This window comes from Heteronotia binoei, chromosome 14 (assembly GCF_032191835.1).
Source record: "Heteronotia binoei isolate CCM8104 ecotype False Entrance Well chromosome 14, APGP_CSIRO_Hbin_v1, whole genome shotgun sequence".
Taxonomy (NCBI): Eukaryota; Metazoa; Chordata; class Lepidosauria; order Squamata; family Gekkonidae; genus Heteronotia; species Heteronotia binoei.
In genome coordinates, this window is record NC_083236.1 from 12,278,324 (window position 1) to 12,293,646 (window position 15,323).

The 15,323-nt window shown below is 44.7% G+C and overlaps 1 protein-coding gene across 1 annotated transcript in view; it reads right to left on the minus strand.

Annotated features, from left to right (window-relative positions):
• Positions 1 to 219: 219 nt before the first annotated feature.
• The window catches only part of SEC23B (SEC23 homolog B, COPII coat complex component), a 33,552-nt gene continuing 18,448 nt past the window's right edge, over positions 220 to 15,323 (minus strand). The window contains exons 9-19 of the mRNA XM_060254098.1: positions 14,655 to 14,778; positions 14,170 to 14,250; positions 13,093 to 13,182; positions 12,109 to 12,215; positions 11,792 to 11,945; positions 9,856 to 9,933; positions 9,422 to 9,583; positions 7,383 to 7,469; positions 5,023 to 5,178; positions 2,833 to 2,898; positions 220 to 656 (exon numbers count right to left, since the gene is read on the minus strand). Coding sequence (XP_060110081.1) covers positions 567 to 656; positions 2,833 to 2,898; positions 5,023 to 5,178; positions 7,383 to 7,469; positions 9,422 to 9,583; positions 9,856 to 9,933; positions 11,792 to 11,945; positions 12,109 to 12,215; positions 13,093 to 13,182; positions 14,170 to 14,250; positions 14,655 to 14,778 — 1,195 coding nt within the window. The 3' untranslated portion in view covers positions 220 to 566. The remainder of the gene's footprint in view (positions 657 to 2,832; positions 2,899 to 5,022; positions 5,179 to 7,382; positions 7,470 to 9,421; positions 9,584 to 9,855; positions 9,934 to 11,791; positions 11,946 to 12,108; positions 12,216 to 13,092; positions 13,183 to 14,169; positions 14,251 to 14,654; positions 14,779 to 15,323) is intronic.

The following is a 15,323-nucleotide window of genomic DNA, read 5'->3' on the forward strand; positions in this document are numbered from 1 at the left end:
TAGATAGGTGCCAACATCTTCATTTGCCTAGGGCCTCAAGGGTCAGCCTTGCATGGGTCACCATACCGAAAAGATTGGGAACTGATGCCTAAAACTGTTTAAAGCTTCCGTCCAGTCTGCTTTAATGTCTTGAGCTTCTAATTTTATTGCATCCAGAGCAGACAATAAAGACTGGTAACTGGAATGCAGATCACTTGTGCATACAGTCGACACAGTCACTCTGGTGATATCCTTAAACATTAACACCATCTTCAATTTATTTCTCTTAAGTACAAATACAGAAACACAAATTATTACACAGGGCAGTTTAAAATGAGATAAATCATGGTCCTGGAATAATTATATGAATGGAAACAAATAGAGCTGGCAGAATACTGGCAACGGGTGCATCAATAAGTTAAGTTTGAAATACAAAATCCCCCTTACATCTTTTTTATAGGTAATCATTCAAAAAACTTGATGAAAAGAATAGAAGGAATGTTATCAGCTTCTTGGCAGAGTGTGATTGGTGAAAAACATGATTCAATTAGTTCACTGATTTTAGAGGCTTCCTCGGCAAGTCAAAATTAGGATGCACTTGACACAGCCAGCTTCTTTAGGTGGTCCATAAATACTTGCAGGCTAACATCATCCGTTAGAATTGGGGCACCCGATTCCTAAAATCAGAAATTACAGTTAAATTCAAAAACCCGAACAGAAAACGTCAGCAAGAAAAACTGAAGCCCTGGTCCATACTGGATCAGGGGCTAGTCATTGGCTGATTTTACAGCTTTTCTTCTAGTCTCTATTTCCACAATTTTCATTCAGGCTCTGGATAACACAGTAGCTGGGCTGAGCGCACTGAAAAATGGAGAAACTTGCCAAATGAGCAAAACACAGACCTCTCGCAGACTGGCAAAGAGCGAATGACACATTTTCACCTGTGCTTCCTACACAGTCGAAGGTCACCATTTAATTATTTTTTTCACATGCACAGTGGTTTATAGGTTTATTGGATTTATATCCCATCCTCCCCGCTGAAGCAGGCTCAGGGCGGCTCACAACCAGTAAAATCAGAACAATTGTACAATTAAGCAATTCAACAAAACAAACTAAAACAGTTAAAACAATCTGGTGCTAATCACATTTGGTATTCTCTCACTTCAGGTAACATTCAGTATATATTAGATGTACATCAGTCCCACCATATCAGTCATTCCAGATCCATTAAAGGCCTGCCAAAATAGTGTTGTCTTACAGGCCTTGTGGAACTGGGCGAGGCCCCGGAAGGCCCTAACCTCTTCCGGAGGTTGATTCCACCAATAGGGGCAGCAATCTCTCTCTGGTGGACTTTAATCTAGCCTCCCTTGGTCCAGGGATCGCCAATAGATTTTTTGTCCCAGATCTGAGTACCCTCTGGGGAATGTGTGGGGAAAGACAGTCCCTAAGGTAAGCAGGTCCTTGGCCATATAAGGCTTTAAAGGTGATAATCAGCACCTTGTAGCGAATCCAGTATACCAGTGTTTCCCATTTGCAGGGTCGTGGCCGAGTACCGGGCCACAAAAACCTCACTATCGGGTCACAAGAAAAGCCAAACCTAGCCTCCAGCAAAACATGACCTCTGCTCTGCTCTCTTCCCACCTCTCTCTGTTGTGCAGAGAAAAGCTAGCCTTGAAGACTGACACAGGCTGCAAAGCCTGTGCTCCATTTGGCTTCCTTCCTTCCCCTGTCTTTCTGTTGTGCAGAGAAAAGCTAGTCTTGAAGACTGGCATAGGCTGCAAGGCCTGAGCTCTGTATGGCTTCCTTCCTTCCCCCATTTCTCAGTTGTACAGAGAAAAGCTAGCCTTGAAGACTGACACAGGCTGCAAAGTCTGAGCTCTGTTTGGCTTCTTTCCTTCCCCCATCTCTGTGTTGTGCAGAGAAGAACTGGGCTGCCTCTCCTTCCTTCTCCCCCCCTCCCAGTGTTTGAGAGAAAAGCTGGCGTCCACTAGCACTTTAGACCCATGAAGTGTTCTTCAAGGTATGAGCTTTCCTGTGCCTTGCAGTATGTTCTTTTGGGGAGATTTCCCCAGGAGGCCTGGGCAGCAAAGAAGGGTGTGTGTGTTTTTTTCAATTGGGAGGGGAGGGGAGTGGGCATTCCAGTAGCTATTTTTTTTTTTTACCAAATGACCCCTGGGCAGAATTTTTGCTGACTGAGGTCATCTGATGGTGAGAAGGTTGTATTTTTCCTCCCCCCCCCTTCTTCCTTTCTTTTCCTGTAAGTGATGCTCTGTCTGTATTCTTGGTGCTGGGAGGGGGAGAAGCAACAGTGGGAGGGCTTCTAGTGCCCTGCCCCACTGGTGGACATTCTGGAAGTGACATCACAGGAAAAGGTGGAGTTTTGGTTCAGTGTGCCCCAGAAGTGACATCACTTGGCCCTTGACACCACAGGAAATGACATAATTCCTGTCTCCCGGCTCCACCCCCAAATTTCAGTGGGCCACAAAGGAGAAGTATAAAAATAACCGGGCCATGGGAAAGAAAAGTTTGGGAAACCCTGCAGTATACTATTGGCAGCCAGTGCAGTTCCTGCAGCCCCGGCTATATGTGCTCCCATTTGGGGAAGTATGCAGTCCTTAATCCAAGAGCCAGTATGGTGTCGCAACTAATCCCTGCTTTGCCATGGAAGTCCACTGGTTGTTGCTGGGCTGGCCACTGACTCTCAGTCTAATCTTCCTTACAGGGTTGTTGTGAGATTAAAATGGAGGACAAGAGTATGAGGGAAGCTGCTTTGGGTCCCCAACAGGGAGAAAGACAGTTTATAAATGAAGTAAAGTAGTTCAATAACTAATTAATCAAATAATAATCACTTACTTGTCCCCATGCATACATGCTATTATGAGTCTGAGAAGGGTTCACTTTAGACAAGAGAAACCGCGCCTGTAGAAACAAAAAATGAGAAAGTGCTTTAAACAGAACAGACACTAGAACCAAATTTGAGTCCGGTGGCACCTCGAAGACCAGCAAAGTTTTATTCTGGGTATAAGCTTTTGTGTGCCTGCACAAAGTGTGCTTATAGCCAGAATTACACTTTGCTGGTCCGAAAGGTGTCGCTAGACTTAAACTTGGTTCTGCTGCTTCAGGCCTACACGGCTGCCCACCTGAACAAGACACGGTCAAGCTTATTTCAGACGTATGTGTAATCTGTCAAGGCCTTGGAATTTATCTTTTCACACTGTTTAATCTGAATTTAAATTAGAGCCTCTCTGGCACGGCTGGGGGGAGAATCTGGAAGGGTGAGTTCTGTGATCCCAAATCCAAGACATCAAGCTGGCATTTAATGCTTCAAACCCTCATGGGACAGATGCCTACCGCACAAATGACACCTACTGTTTGACTGAATCAGAAAAGGGGAACAGTTGCCCTGGTAACCTGCAAGCTGGACTACCCTAGAGCAACGGCAGACCACTTACAGGGGCTGATGAGTGAGCCAATGGGAGGCTGTAACGTCTACTAAGAGACTGACGTTGGCTTTCCGTTGGTTAAAGCACAATTCAAAGTGCTGGAGTTTGTCCTTAAAAAGCCATAAATGGCCTGGATGCAGCTTCATTTAGAGGATGTCTCCTCCCAAGTGACACTTCCCTGAACACACTAAATTACATTGGGAATCCTGCTGACAGCTCTTTTATTCTTAGAAGCTAGACTTATGCAACAAAGAGAAGAACCCTTTTTCAGTAACACGTGAAGCTACCTTATACTGAATCAGACCAGTGGTCCATTATGCTCAGTATTGTCTACTCAGACTGCCAGTAGCTCTTTCACACAATCCACTACCTGATCCTCTGGACTGGAGATGTTGGGGATTGCACCTGGACCTTTCTGCATGCCAAGCAGATGCTCTACCAGTGAGCCACACACTCCATTATGATAGCAAAAGAGTAGCTGTGTGAGCCTGTTGTAGCAAAATAAAACAGAAATCCACCAGCACCCTAAAGACCAGCAACAATTATTGTAATATGAGTTTCAGTGGGTTACAGGCCACATTGTTGGACAGATACATGAGGGAAAGTCAAACTGGGAAATTTACTTGGAGAGGTGCGGTGGGGGGAGGTCCAAGACTTGGCATGAATTATCATGTGACTCTCTTCCCCCCAAAGGCTTGCCAAACCAGACTGCTTTTCACATTTCGCAGGCCAGCACAAATTCCCCTCTTCTTGCAGCTAGAAATGGAATGGATGGACCACTGGCCTGATCTAGCACTGCTGCTCTTACATATGAACATATGAAGCTGCCTTATACTGAATCAGACCCTTGGTCCATCAAAGTCAGTATTGTCTTCTCAGACTGGCAGCAGCTCTCCAGGGTCTCAAGCTGAGGTTTTTCACACCTATTTGCCTGGACCCTTTTTTGGAGATGCCAGGGATTGAACCTGGGACCTTCTGCTTCCCAAGCAGATGCTCTACCACTGAGCCAACGTCCCTCCCCTGCTCTCCAGGGTCTCAAGCTGAGGTTTTTCACACCTCTTTGCCTGGACCCTTTTTTGGAGATGCCAGGGATTGAACCTGGGACCTTCTGCTTACCAAGCAGATGCTCTACCACTGAGCTACCGTCCCTCCCCTGTAAAACCAATTTTAGCAGGAGGCTGCCCTTGACCTGTAAGGATAATAATGTATTGCATTAATCACGTCCAGGTTTTCTTAGAACTTTTCCAGTTTCACCCTCTGCTGTTCTCCAGCGTTGACAGGCTTCACCTTAAAGGATGGAAAATTTGTGGGGTGGGGTGTTTTTTTTGTTTTTTGCCTAAATCTACATCGTTCACAAATGCAGTTCTCTTAAACTTTTCTTTGTATTTAAAGAAACCGAATAAATAAAATGGGTATATCCCAATTAATTTAGTGTTGATCATCATCATGTGCCTCCTGTTTTGCTTTTTAAACTGGTAAAAGTGATTTCTGGAGAGGGAGGTGGGCAGACAGTGAGGCGATCCAGTTCTGATGCTGATGTTTCTTTAGACCCATGTTACATGCTGATGTTTCTTTAGACCCATGCAAAGAGTTGGCTTACCTGACTGCCCCCATGCTCTGTGTTAACATAACGCGGCATGGGGAACCTGGTCTGCAGGATTTCCTGGGCATCATCTAGAGGCGCCTGCAGTAAGTGCTTGAAGTTTTCGTATTCAGGCATATCTTGATAGCCAGCTTTGCGCCACTGGGCAATAGTCTTATGGGGGGGGGGGGGAGAGGAAGAATCAATCAATATCCAGCAAATTCTTAACACGTGAAGACAGTTAGCGGAAGGTGGCTTTAAAAGATAAGACTAGGGCCAAATAACAAACAGGCAGGGCAGGGAAGCCAGATGTCCCTGAGAAATATCCTCTGGAAGGAACCTTTCCACAGATTCAGAGGACAAAATCTATAGCTTTCCGTTTCAGACACCTAAAATCATAGTGTAGAACAGTGGTCCCCAACCTTTTTGGTACCAGGGACCGGCTGGCCGCCCACCATGGCTCCAGAGCCGGCAGGGTGAGGGAACTGAATTCGGCCTCCCCCCACCGTGCAACACAGCTTTGGTGGCCTGCCCCCCTCCCGCGGCGCCTCCTCCTCCCTCCGTGTTAAACCGGGGAAAGCACCTTCCAAGCTCTTTAAAAGCTCAACCCCCTGCCAATCAGCTGATCTGCGGGGGAAACTGCGGCAGCAAGGGTAACTTCGGAGGCAAGGGTAGCACGCTTGTTCAGCAGCTGCTCGCCGCTGCTGCCACGGGAAGGGGGGGGGAATAAGCTTTTAAAGAGCCCGGAAGGTCCTTCCCCCGGCTTAAAATCGTGAAAATGGAGGGAGGAGGCGGCGCCGCCGGGGGGTGGGCAGCGAGGCTGGCGGCCCGGTTGCTGACTACCGGTCCAGGGTCCGGGGGTTGGGGACCCGTAGTGTAGAATATGTTTTGTAACGGAACGGCCACGTGCAATTAACTTGACTGACTGACTAATGTATTTTCCATCTCTATGTGAACTTGTATAGATAAAAGCCGCCCACTCCTTAAAACCTTTTGAAATTTGGAATCAAAACTTAAAATTAACCAAATCAGCAGTGTTTAAAGAAAATATATATAAGATGATGCATCGATGGTACTTAACACCTGAAAGATTGAGTAAAATATACCCTAAGTACTCAAACAAAATGTTGGAAATGAAGGAAAGCAAAGGGGTCCCTCTACCATATTTGGTGGCAGTGTGAATATGCAAAAAAATATTGGGCCCAGATTAATTTCTGGGCACAAAAAATATTAAGACTAAGGCTGCAACATACTCCGGAATTATACTTGTTGAATGTGTGTAAAGGGAGTTTATCCAGACAAGAAAAAAAATTGTTGTTGTATATAATAACTGTCGTGAGAATCCTGTACGCGAAATACTGGGAAGTCTCTAAATTACCAGCCAGGGATGAGTTTTTACAAAAACTATTTGAAGCAGCTGAGATGGACACATTAACTGTAAGATTAAGAGGAGGAAATCTACAAGACTGTAGGAAGACATGGGACTATTTATATGTATGGATAAAAAGCATGGGAATTACTATGAGAAAGTTGGAACTGTGTTATGGTGAAGCCCCTTAAGCTCCTTGGTTTGGAGGGATGGGTGGTGGTTTGTTTATGTTTATGTATAGTTTATGTATAGTTTTTTTTTTATATATAAAACTGTTAAATAAAGGATTTGTTAAAAAAATTTAAAAAAGGAAGGGAAAAAAACCCTTTTGAATATGCATGGAGCAATGCTTTCCTGAACTGGACAAAGAAGAGCACCTGTCTCACCTATGGATATAACAGAGGCAATGAAATCAGGAGTCCTGCTGACCCAGATGTAGGAATAAGTTCACAGATTGTCATCTACACTCAAATATTAAATGTCAGCCTATTGCTCTAGATCAGAGTTCAGGGAGGGAGGGAAGTCTTCTAGCCTGATCTTTCCTATGCTAAGTGCCTTTTACCCCAGCTCAAGAGCTTCCAAAACCTGGATAACAACAATAGTCAGAGTAGGGAGGCAGGCAGTGATAGAATTGTGTATCATTATTAAGATCTCTTTCCACTTCAAGAGAAGAAGAGTAGGTTTTTATACCCCACTTTTCTCTCCCTCTTAAGTAGTCTCAATGCAACTAACAATCGCCTTCCCTTCCTCTCCCCACAAAAGGCAACTTATGAGGGTAAGTGAGGCCTGAGAGAACTGTGACTGGCCCAAGGTCACCCAGCAGGCTTCATGTGGAAGAGCAGAGAAACGTCAGATTACAGTCTGCTGCTCTCAACCATCACACCAGGCTGGTGTAGTTCTTATACTTAAAAACAAAGAAATACGACAGACAAGATTTTTCAAGGAACTCCTTGATGCTCACACAGCACAGGCAGAACTCAGATGGGACAGAAGGCTATTTGCACATTACCTCACCAAGGTAAATGACGATCTGGAAGAAGGTATCCATCAGAAGTATCCGGTCAGCAAGAATGCTGCTGCTATCCAAGAGCACAGGCTGAGAAAGCAGAAGGGGAAGCATCAGTCCCGAGCGCAGCAGACTGCCTTAGCAAGCAAAAAGGTGCACGAGTACACTGCCCTCACCTCAGGACTCATTTTCTAAAACAACTGCAGAACTGTGTGGAAATCTAGGTCGTCGCTCTCACTCTCCCCAAAGCAACCACTCTCTGGTTCTTTTAAAAAAAAAGGGCCTATCCAAGGGGAAATAATGGTCTGAAGTATTTTTTTTAAATGCTGTCCTGAGCAATCATATATCCTTAGCAGTTCAAGTATGCTGGATGTTCCTCATAAGCAAGGAGAGCAAAACGTGACATACGTATCATTGTCTACAAAAAGAAGCTATCGAGAACTCCAGAATCTGAGGACAAGCAGCAGCACCTCCCATTATTAAACAGAGTTTCTTAAATACATCTAAATTAAGAAAGTTTAAGTTTCTTAAACCTACATCTAAATGTATTTAAATGATTGAAACTACTGAGGGTACACTGCCCTTCTCTCCCAATCACATTTCAGCAAAGTTTCACCAGAAGGCAGATTTGTGTGTGTGTGTCCCAATACCCCCGATGAAGAGCTTAACACAAGACTTTACGTTTTCTAGATTTTGGGTTGGCTACTCATACCTTAAGGCATGATGGTCTGAGATTGTCCCATTATGTACCCCTGCAGTCATACTAGCTGCTAGTGATGCTTGGCTCTTGGGTAGTTCATTTAACTTTGAGCAGAACAAGGGCTTTTTTGATTGTGGCCCCAACATAGTGGAATGTTCTGTCTGAGAAAACTAGCTGATGTTCTGCAGGGGCTGTAAGATGGAATTATTCCTCCAGGCGTTCCATTAAGGCTATCTAACCGGGCCTACTATCAGCTTCTCTGATCATCGTGCCAGAGTAGAGATGCCAGGTCCAGGGAGGGAAATTACTGGAGATTTGTGAGTGAAACCTGAGGAGGACAGAAGCATCATGCCAATCTGTCAGTTGTGTAGTCATCAGCCTTTACTGTACACACAGAGATTATCTAAAATTATAACTCTCTATCACATTTCCACACACATCATTCAGCAGCTTTCTTGATGGTAACATTGGCTCTACTCTCCCTGGCAGCGAAAGTGTAAAGAGCCATCTGTAAGAATTAAAAATATCGGCATCTGAGAGCGAAAAAGGCTAGTTTGTCAGCTGTGTTAACTAAAATTTGATTAAAGAATTTATTCCCGAGTCCTACATACAGTGGGCAAACTAAGATACAGTGGACAAGATCTTCCACTGAGCCTCGACAGAGAGACACACTGATCAAATGGAATTGAAGATACTGTAGTCATCATCATCATCATTTAATTTATATCCCGCCCTCCCCGCCGAAGCAGGCTCAGGGCGGCTAACAACATGAATCAATACATTAGTTATACAATATATTTAAACAAAAAATTAATTTAACAGTTTAATTAAAACCTACTAAAATTCTAAAACTGATAAAAATTAATTTTAGCAGCTCACTTGGCATGGTCTGAAAATGTAGCCGTTTAAGTGCCATTCTGATATGATGTGATGTGGACCAAATAAGAAGCTCTAGAGGGGGGTGTTTTTAATGGTTGATGCCAGGGGGCATGCTTTTGCTGGCTGATTAAAGATTTGTCAATTCTGGTGTCCTTGGAGAGGCACAATGCCCTAGAGCCCAGCCTGCAAAACACCCATTTTCTCCAGGGGAACTGATCTTTGTAGTCTGGAGATGAGCTGTAATTTCAGAGGATCCTTGGGTCTTGCCTGGAGGCTGGCAACCCTACGAGAGAGCGCCAATGTGCTAAATAGTTTTAGAGAATATTTAGGTTTTGTATTTCTATTGTTGAAGCACCCTGAGCCCCAATTGCCAGGAAAATGGCGGGTTAAAAATGGAAATAAATAATTCCCACCCACCCCCAACACCATTCCAAAGGATGGTGCTAGTGTTTACAAAACTCACCTCTGGTGGTCCATAGAACGAATAGGAATAGAGGATAGGCTGGATCATGATGAGGGATTGGGTCAGGTCCTGCCTGGCAAAGTGGTGGCGATAATAGGAAGACTCGTCTGGGCTGTTATTGAACACTTGAAGGAATGGCGAGCGTCGTAAATGGAACATGAACTGCGCGGGGAAGCAAAACAAACAGTAGAGAAGTCTTGCTGGAACGCCAGGCACCAACAAGCCACTCAAAGTTGCTGTTACCTGCCACGCATTTCCAACCTTCCCATGCGGGCATTTCCACAGACTTGACCGGACAAGCGCAATATAAAGATACCAACATGCATCAAAATAATTTGCTGATTTGCTGTTGCAAGCATCTGTCCAAGAATCACACAAGTGGCTCCACTGATGTCAGCTTTCCAAAAGTGTCTGGGGGAAAAAAAATGCCTTACCTGAGGATATAGAGAGAATGAATCAGACAGTCGGAATGAATTAGAGTCATCTTTGTTGTATTGTCCAAACTTCTGGCACTGTTGGAGCAATGTGTAAGCCTCAATTAATTCTGTAAGTTGTTTATATGATCACATGTAAAAACAAGGATGATGATGAGATACTGTAGTAAAAATGCATGCGTCTTGTAGATGGAAAGGGAGTTAAATTTATTATACAAATGTAATAAAGGCTGTAGTTTTAATAAAGGGAAAATTGCTTCCCAAGACCCCCAGTAATGTTCCATTTGGGCCGCATCACTCTGTGCCCATCCCTAGCTAACACCAAACATTATTTGACAGCTCAAATTGCTCCAAGGCCTCCCCACTTCCCTTTGGTTTTCAATAATCCTAATTTACAAGGAAGACAAAAATCACAACCTTTCTGGCACTAAAACAGTTTCCAAAGCCACTTGAAAAGCATTAATTCAGTTCAGAGTTTGGAGGACACTATGGCCAGCATAGTCTTTCCCTACACAGTGTCTTTCCCTATGGCCAGTGTCTTTCCCTACACACTTTTACTTTGGGATGAATACAACTGCAGATTTATGCAACTTAGAATCACAGAGTTGGAAGGGACCTCCAGGGTCATCTAGTCCAACCCCCTGCACAATACAGGAAACTCACAAATACCTCCCCTAAATTCACAGGATCCTCATTGCTGTCAGATGGCCATCTAGCCTCTGTTTAAAAACCTCCAAGCAAGGAGAGCCCACCATCTCCTGAGGAAGCCTGTTCTACTGAAGAACCACTCTAACGGCCAGGAAGTTCTTCTTAACGTTGGGCCGGAAACGCTTTTGATTTAATTTCAACTCACTGGTTCTGGTCCTACCTTCTGGGGCCACAGAAAACAATTCCGCACCATCCTCTATATGATAGCCCTTCAAGTACTTGAAGATGGTGATCATATCACCTCTCAGCCGCCTCCTCTACAGGCTAAACATCCCCAGCTCCTTCAACCTTTCCTGATAGGACTTGGTCTCCAGACCCCTCACCATCTTCGTCGCCCTCCTCTGGACCCATTCCAGCTTGTCTATATCCTTCTTAAAATGTGGTGCCCAAAACTGAACACAAAACTCCAAGTGAGGTCTTACTAGAAAAGAATAAAGCAATACCATCACTTCACATGATCTGGACACTATAATTCTGTTGATACAGCCCAAAATTGCATTTGGCTTTTTAGCCACCACATCACACTGTTGACTCATGTTCAGCGTATGGTCCACTAAGACCCCGAGATTCTTTTTGTACATACTGCTGCTAAGACAAGTCTCCCCCATCCTATAACCATGCATTGGATTTTTCCTACCTAAACGCAGAACTTTACATTTATCCCTGTTAAAATTCATTTTATTGATTTTAACCCAGTTTTCCAGCCTGTCAAGGTCATCCTGTATCCTGTTTCTGTCTTCTACTGTATTTGCAACCCCTCCCAGTTTCATATCATCTGCAAATTTAATAAGCATTCCCTCTATTCCTTCATCCAAATCATTGATAAAGATGCTGAACAAAACAGGTCCAGGGACAGATCCTTGAGGCACTCCACTTGTCACTCCTCTCCAAGAGGATGAGGAACCATTCACAAGCACTCTTTGGGTGCAATTGTCAACCAGTTAGAGATCCACCTAATGGTAACAGGATTCAAACCTTAATTAGATCCTAATGCTTTGTTAAAGTTTACTCTCTAAATTGTTCACTGAGATGAATTTGGCTGTTCAAATCTTGTTTTGAATTTCACTCATTAAATAACAAAACCCCAAACCGTTATTGAAGAAGTAAGGATAGGTTCTTTAAATGTAGAATACACAGGGGGGTAGGTAACTGACTGACCAATCAGCTTAAAATATGCCTGAACCAATAACAATACAGATATGCAGGTCTGCCAATCAATCACACTCACGAGTCTGATGAGCTGCCTGTCCAGCCATCGCAAGACATCCGGCCCCTCCTCTGATTCAGCTCTGTAGACTCCCAGGCGAGCCATCAAGACCGCAGCGGCTTCCTGGTCAAATGCAGCTTCGATGTGCTGCAGCTGGCTCTGTGCATCTGCCCAGCTAATCAGAAGGAGAAGAATTAGTAGGGAAGATGAAAAACTACTTAAAGAGGCACACAAAAGCTTCTTGCCTGCACTCACACCACGGAACAGCAATGCCTGTAATTACAGCATTAGCATCAAGCCCACAGGGTTTCGCTCAGCTTTCACAGTTTTGTTCTCACTTTCTAGCAATTGTAGTCACACGAATGCGCCTCTGCGTGCTGGAATGCTGATAGTGTGTGACAAACTGCACAGCGCCTCTGCCGCCCTGAGGAATTGGAGCGTTGTGCTGAAAAAGACAAACAAGAGGCTCCTTTAGGACAGAAGTTAGATCTTAAAAGGATGAAATTATCATGCAGAGGCACATAACAAAATCAAACAAAAGCAGTGCATTCTACTAGAGGGCAACAGCTGGCGGACTTCTTGGAGAAGTGAAAAAGACAAATGCTGTTGTGCAGGGCCACAGTAACCCAAACGAGACCAAATCAGGTCACTATAAGAGTGTGTGTTGTGTGTGTTCAAGTCACATCAGACTTACGGTGCCCTCAACAAGGGCTTTCAAGGCAAGGGAGAAGCAGAGGTTGGTTTGCCATTGCCTTCCCCTGCAGAGTCCTCCTTGGTGGTCTCCCTTCCAACTAGTGACCGATGTTCCCTCAAAGCTGCGAAGTCTTGTAAGCAAAATTCTACTTTGTGCGCTACTGGCATTAACGTTGCGAGCTCCTGCATCAATTATTGTTCTCCGGGGCCGAACTAAGACAAAAATGTGTGAGCTGGAGGCTAAAAATCTGTGAGCTAGCTCACGCTAACTCAGCTTAGAGGAACACTGCTAGTGACCCTGCTGAGCTTCCGAGATCTGTGGAGATCAGGTTACGCCACGCTGCCTTCCCTCCCTCTAATGGATTAATGACCCTCCAAACCATCCTAACATCAGCAGTCTCGGTCAGGCCTTGCAAACTGAGGTACACTATAAAAAACAGCACACGGGGGGGGGGGGGGGGAGTACATGCTAAAGAAGATAATGATGCAGCTAGGGATACTAAAGTTTGCATTTTCTGCTTGTTAGAAAGCAACTGTAAGCTTTTAATTGGTAATCTGCATAAGTGACTTGCACGGATAAGTAGAATGTACAGCGAACGTTACAGGTATGTAAAGGAGGGAGGGCTCACCTGATTCACTACTTCAAAATAAATGGCAAGAGTCATGGCAGGATCCAAGCTACAAATTTTCCACTGGCACGTTCCACCAACCCCAAGTTCCTGTGACAGAGTCCAGAGAGATCAAGGTTTTATTCTACAGGGCTATATTTGCATTATGGCTACAAGATACAACCCACATCTCAACTTCTGCCCAAGAATGAGCAGTTAAGGAACTGAAGCAAAGGCTGCAGCCTACGACCACGTGGACAGCTGAAACAGAAGTATGACCTGGGCCTGCCCACAGAGCCCTTGCTTCAACTGCTACTCTGCCTGCCATCCACAGTGGGGATGTGACCGACTCTGATCGCATACATCTTAGAGGATATCCAGTCTGACAGTTATGACGGGAATGACCCCGCCTCTCTGGACACCAGCTGGTGTCTGCAAACAAAACTAACGTCTTTCCACACACTTAAGTGCTGCACACTGAAGGAACCAAATCTTCCTAGCTATCCCGTTAGTCCATCGCTTCAAACTCCCATGAATTCTTATTGATGCTCAAAAGTTAAAGAAGAAGAAGATATTGGATTTATATCCCGCCCTCCACTCCGAAGAGTCTCAGAGCGGCTCATAATCTCCTTTACCTCCCCACCCCCACAACAGACACCCTATGAGGTGGGTGGGGCTGGAGAAGGCTCTCACAGCAGCTGCCCTTTCAAGGACAACCTCTGCCAGAGCTATGGCTGACCCAAGGCCATGCTAGCAGGTGCAAGTGGAGGAGTGGGGAATCAAACTCGGTTCTCCCAGATAAGAGTCCGCACGCTTAACCACTACACCAAACTGGCTCTTCTAAAGTATGGAGCACGTCATTCACAAAATGCTTCCCACGTGACATGTGGAAACAAGAACGCGGGTTCTTGCCTAGGACTCCTTACCCCACTAGTGAACCTGCCTATGATCTCCCCATGGAAAAGGAGCAGCTAAATTCCGAGGCTCCCCAGCTGTCTCCTTTTATGACAGCATTTTGTGTTCTTGTCCTACTGGTGGCATGATCTAGCCCACAAATCTCAACCTGCTACACTTATAAACAAAACAAAAGCCCCTTACATTTTCTGAAACGCACGGCCCTTTGGCGTTCAGGGACACGCATGGCCCAATAGCTCCAGCGATCTTCAGTTCTCTAGAGGTCTAACACAAAGAAAAGCTTTTGTCAATCAAAAAAACAAAAAGCCATCCTCTACTGGATCTCTTCATCTCTTCACAACCAGACAGAAATCCTTCCGACTTGACTCTCCTCATTTTAGGACTGTGAACTTCAAAGATTAAATGCAGTCTGTGTAAACATGTGATAAAACAAACAAAGTGTAAATCTCTCTCAAAACAGAGTACTTCCGAGAAGTACTTCTTGGGTAGGTAAGGTGTATTCAGTGCCATTATGAGAAAGTAAGGAAGAGATCTTGATTTAAAAGCAAACTGTTTGGTGTTGGCAGCTACAAACACGGGGATATATTACTAATTTGCTCCAGGATTAAGAGGATACAGTAGTAGGGAGCTCTGTACCTGACTTGCTAGCAGGTGCCCCTCAGACTCACCTTCACTTCTAAAGTGGCCCCAAAAGCCATTCTGAATTCCCCGCTGAGATCTTTGCTAAACACTCTCTGGAATGTCTGCTTGAAGAGAGAGGTGTTGAAGGAGTCCCCCATCACCATGTGGCCTCTGAGAAAAAGAAAACATCACAGCGAAAGAGAATGAGCTACGACATGCAAGGGAACTGGGTATTTAGTGACAGAGAGACTTTGATCTCTACCTTTTATTTTTTTTGGGGGGGGGGATTTCAACACGACGCTTCCATTTTTTGTTTCTTCCTCTCAGAAGACCAAAGCGTGCAACCTGACATCACCACCATTTTAAATCTGCATGCCTGCTTCGTTTTCCCCACACAGGATGCTTAGCAGATGAGGACTTCAAATTGTAGCTTTTTACTCCTCCTGTTTTTTTAACATCCAGCCTGACTAAGAGCTCTGAGGCATTTGAGAGCCATGTTATGTTTCTCTGCCTGGTCCTAACAAAAGGCATTATACAGCTTTCTTTCTGGCATTTTGCTTTGGACCAACACAACTACCTGCAAAACAGCAAAATATCCTCTTACTCACTAACCCTTTTATGGGAAGCATTAAGGAGTCTGAAAAACCTTTCTGTTAAGCAGTTAAGTAATAACCCAGCTCCACAGGAGAGAAGGAGAGCCTAGTGAATTTGAACAC